At 35.6% G+C, this 4,957-nt stretch overlaps 1 protein-coding gene across 1 annotated transcript in view; it reads right to left on the reverse strand.

The window, feature by feature from the left end:
* Nucleotides 1–4,957, reverse strand: part of LOC117116865 (acid-sensing ion channel 2-like) — a 68,158-nt gene that overhangs the window by 16,814 nt on the left and 46,387 nt on the right. Inside the window, exon 4 of the mRNA XM_033260967.1 lies at nt 3,934–4,109. Coding sequence (XP_033116858.1) covers nt 3,934–4,109 — 176 coding nt within the window. The remainder of the gene's footprint in view (nt 1–3,933; nt 4,110–4,957) is intronic.

A 4,957-nucleotide genomic window follows, 5' to 3' on the forward strand; every position in this document is an offset into this window, starting at 1 on the left:
GATTCGAATCAAGGTTGTCTACTCTACTCTACATTTAGGCGCATAACCAACTGTGCCACTCAGCTCAAGAAATTGTGTAGGCATAATAAAATGAAGCAGCGAGCAAGCTGGTTATGAATAAAGCTATTACGTAATAATGAATACGTATATCAAAATAGGAATTCTATTATATTATTCTCCATAAATAATAGTTTGTCCTAAATTTATATATTAGACTCGTTAAAAGGCTAACATTTCAAATCCCATTATAACTGGAATAAATAATAATCTGAGTTCGTTAATATTATAGGCCTAAATTTGATTATATAAGACAAATATTTTCCGAATTCTGGTATGAGAGTAGCTTTCAAGTCGGCTAAACTGCCACATCACCACCAGAAGGACCCCACTGGAAATAAGTCTTCTTCGGACTTCAGCGGGGTATCCTTGGTGTTTACATCGAATAATTCCAATTCAATCTATTGACGTGTGCTAAACAAATAGTAAGATTCCATCTTTTTGGCCATTCAGAATATTACGCTATAAAGCATGATACCACAGCTATCACAGCTTAAAATAATAATGCATACAAAATACCACTCACAAACAAACAGATTAATTTCATTGCAGATTCATCAGTTTTATTTGCTCAAGGTTATACTTTAATCACGTCAATATTTTCATACTTGGCCATTTCGCATGGAACTCATTACCAACTGACATTGTTTACCGATGAATTTTAATTCATTCAAAAAAAGTTGTTGAAAGAGTGAATCATTAGTACACCATCATATTTCATGTTATGATGGAATGACGCGTATCAGGATTAGTTTAGATTGGCGTCTTTCCCGGGGTGGGTTTTATTAGCAAAGTACTTTATTTGTTAGCCTGTGATTCAAGGGGGTGGGGGAAGTCGGACCGGGTCCCTATAATATTTTCAAAATTATAAAAATATAATGGGAAAAAAAATTATATTCAAATTTATGTTTAGAAGCGCCAATTCTGGTCATCTAGGGGTGACATATATGTTGTTACATCAGTCCCAGCCATGGCGGGGCTGGTATAGACCCTCATCTGTCGAATTCCCTCCATGTGCTCTTCTCTACAGTTTTTCGAATTCCTGGATCAGCCACTGCTGGCCTTACTGGTATGATGCATAATCATTGCAGTCACGTTAGCAAAAAAAAAATGTTTCTTACTTATCGAAAGTATCCACGAATACCTACGGCAATCACTGAAAGAAATTCTCTTCAGAGTAGGTCTATACTTCAAAAAAAAAAATCAAAAATATTAATGCTTCAAATCTAATTTTATCACATTAAAAAGGGTATTAGTGACTTATCAAATCTGATGTACTATAGCAAATACAAGATCAAATGAATTTTGACGTCATTATGTTTAAATGATATTAAACCGGTATTCATCGTTTTTCTCATCGTCGAAAATATATTCATTAAATAAAAGGCAATAAATGAAACTGAGAATTGAATGGTGTGAAAGCTCAAATGATTATTGGCTTTTACATTTATTTATCTTTTCATATTATTATTATTGATATTTCAGTATATTTCAGTTGATATGGATGAATTAAAATGGATGATGGTTATGCGATATATTGAATAACTGTTCCATTAACCGGTAGGCCTACAATCATTGAATGGGAAGGGGATGATGAAGGGGGAGCGAAGATGGAGTGGGGAGCGAAGATGGAGTGGGGAGGGGGGCTCGATGAATTGGATTAGTGAGGAGGGGATTTTTAACTACTGTACTTGTGCGTAATTTGTGTGCTTCGAACATATCCAGTGTTGGGATCTTTTAGGGGGTGGGCGTGGGAAGAGCACCCAAAGACTACTAATATTATGGCGAGGATGATGACAACAATATGATTATGATAATTAATAACTATATATAGTACATCGGCATACATGTATGATAAATATAATATATAAAACATACTCAATGTAGTAATAACGCATGATAATAATGATGATAATAATAATATTGCCTTTTATAGCAAATGCAGTAATGCATTTTGCACTTCAATACTAGACCTATTAACCTGGTTATTGGACCTTAACACCTAACGATGGTGATGGTAAAGACTATTGATAACGTCTTAATATTATGGCATAATTATTTAAATCTGATAGTCATTCAACAGAATTGATGAATTTTATATCAACAGCAATGCCAACAATCAATAAAAGCGGAGGAAAATGTGATATTGTTATTGTCCGTGATTAATAGCATCGATGGCGATGATAAACAATAGTAATAACTCCCATTAGAAAAACATCAATTCATTCGAGCTGGCTGATCAATCACTGACCTTACAGAATTCAAATAATTGGTGACTGCTTCTGGATGTGCTATTATATATTCTAGATTCATATCACAAGTGCAGCAGCTGTATTATAGACGTGCAAACTGCCATTGAATATTCTAGTCCACTTTGGCTCGCTTTGATGAATGAGGCGCGGATTGGGCAAAAGGATCCATCTCAAGCCTAGGCTAATGAGACTACTTGACGATGCCCCTTTTGTAAATGAGGGGGAGGAGAAGTAGAAGGAGGAGGCAAATTACACCTGACTAAATGACCTATCCTATAGATATCAAATTTATTTATGGAGTGGAGCTGTAGCTGGGACGGATGCATGGCGGAGGAAGAGGTACGTGAGAGTCCACACCACTCAGCCCCAGCCCATGACCTCAAGGTGCCCGGAAATTGCACCTTAAATAAAACAATTAGGCCTATTTATTTCAATTGAGGGGGTGCGATCGCACCGTCTGCACCCCTGCATCAGCCCCAGTGTACCTTGGTGGTTAAGATGCTTGCGCTCCAATCCCTAGGCCCTGGGTTCAAACCCTGTCACTGCATAAACTCCAATCCCTAAGCCACAAATAAAAGAGACTTATAAAAGCATCATTCCATCCTGTAAGTCGCGAGTGTACTTGCTGTTGGATGTGAAGGAAATAAATAAATAAATTTAATCTTATGATCAGACAGACATGTGGAACTTTATATAAAAAAATGTTTGAGAAGTTGGTTGATGGATATTGTGAAGATGTGCAACAATAACGTTGTTCTGTTTTAATTGAAAGTCATAATTTAGGACCACATTTAAAAAAAAAAAAAAAAAAAAAAAAACAATCCAGAGATTTATTCACATTATGTTTGTAATTTACTAGTATCTGTTACTGATCGTACAGCAGACAGTGGCTCAAATAACAACAACAATATTAAAAATAATAATAGTAATAATAATAATAATTATAATAATAATAATAATGATAATAATAATAATAATAATAATACGTTTGTGAAGACTATCATTCATCATGGTAAGTATAATGTATAATATTTAAAAATACAACTTTTCCACTGGACTTACTTGTTTATTACATGCAATATTTCTTTTTCCAACCTGTGACATTCCATCTAACGTCACAGGTTAACGACCTTTAGCCAAAGAAGACCAGCGTACTGGATTGGACGCGAAATTATTGTCAAATGATACACAGGTAAGTCCAGTTGAAAAGATTATTCTTTTATATTATATAATAGTAATAATAATAATAATAATAATAATAACAATAACAATAACAATAATAATAATAATAATAATAATAATAATAATAATAATAATATAATGATATCATTGATGATGATGGCGACGATTGGTGATGATAATAATGATCATGATAGTAACTTATAAAATTAAGGAATTAAATATAAATAACATGCAAATATTAACATTACAACTAACATTGTTAGAATTCACGTTTATGTTTAGAGCCTTGACATTTGACATAACATGTGCAGATGAAACTACGGTACGAGACTACGTCATTCATAAGCTAAATAACTGGCAAAATATGTCCGTAGAGTCAGTAAACCTAGCTATTGACCAACACAATCTCAGGATCATATGTAAGTATTAAAGAAGCACTTACATATAGTAATATCTCACTTAGTTGAAAGCTAGTTCTGCGCACGAACTCTGTCATGTTAAAATCTTCTTTCTTTTCTTCTTTTTCGAACTTCTCCCAGTCCGTTTTATTCACAAGCTCCCGAAACCTTTCTGGATAGACCTCGGATTTTAACAAATTGCGATTCGCATCAATTATTCCTGTAAATAAAAAGACACTTTTCAACAGATGACACAGATTTAATTCAATTATTCAGTTTCGGTATTCTTCACTTGTCATTTGTAAACATAACAGTTACATAGAATTGCAAGGGAGAGATTATAAGTTTAATATTTCTCTAATATTACCAGCATTTTCTAGGTGCCATGGGGTTGTGGATATAAAGCCTGACACGCACTGCGCCAGACGGTCGTCGTCCGAAGTGGTACCACGGAGAATTGAACGCAGACTGCCACCGACCAATCAGCAGACAGCGTCGCGTCGTTTAAAGGCCAACTCAGACAGCGTCGGCCGACGCAGCCCAACCCGATTTATCGTCGGGGACTGTCTTAAGCCGTCGTGAGAAATTTTTTAATATTCTACGACACGACTGCCCCCGACGCACACCATGCGCGTCTCCGTTAACTCACACAGACCCGACGCGACAATAAATCGCGTCGGGCTGCGTCGGCCGACGGTCGTACGACGCAGTGTATGCCGGGCTTTGAGGCTACGTCCCTGAACCCGAAAACCGAACCGAAAATTGTTGACTTCCCGTTCCTTAATATATTATAGAGCCACCACCAACCAAACCGTTGACGCTATTTGTTAGAGCGATTCGATCCCATCAAATCAGACATTTCCTTATGAAGTTACAAGCGTTTAAACATACAGCCGTTTAAACAACAATATATGAGAAATCAGCCTTCAAAGTTTATGATTTCGGCCATTTCTCATGCAGAAACTATCACCAAATCCTTAAAAAAAAGTTGTTTTAACATTGAAAATAGGGAAAATAAGAGCATAGCATGATGTATAGATATATAAAGGTTAGTTTACTGCAATAAAT

Source organism: Anneissia japonica, unplaced genomic scaffold, assembly GCF_011630105.1.
Source record: "Anneissia japonica isolate Jap-2015-1 unplaced genomic scaffold, ASM1163010v1 scaffold1302_len1884557_cov193, whole genome shotgun sequence".
Classification (NCBI taxonomy): domain Eukaryota; kingdom Metazoa; phylum Echinodermata; class Crinoidea; order Comatulida; family Comatulidae; genus Anneissia; species Anneissia japonica.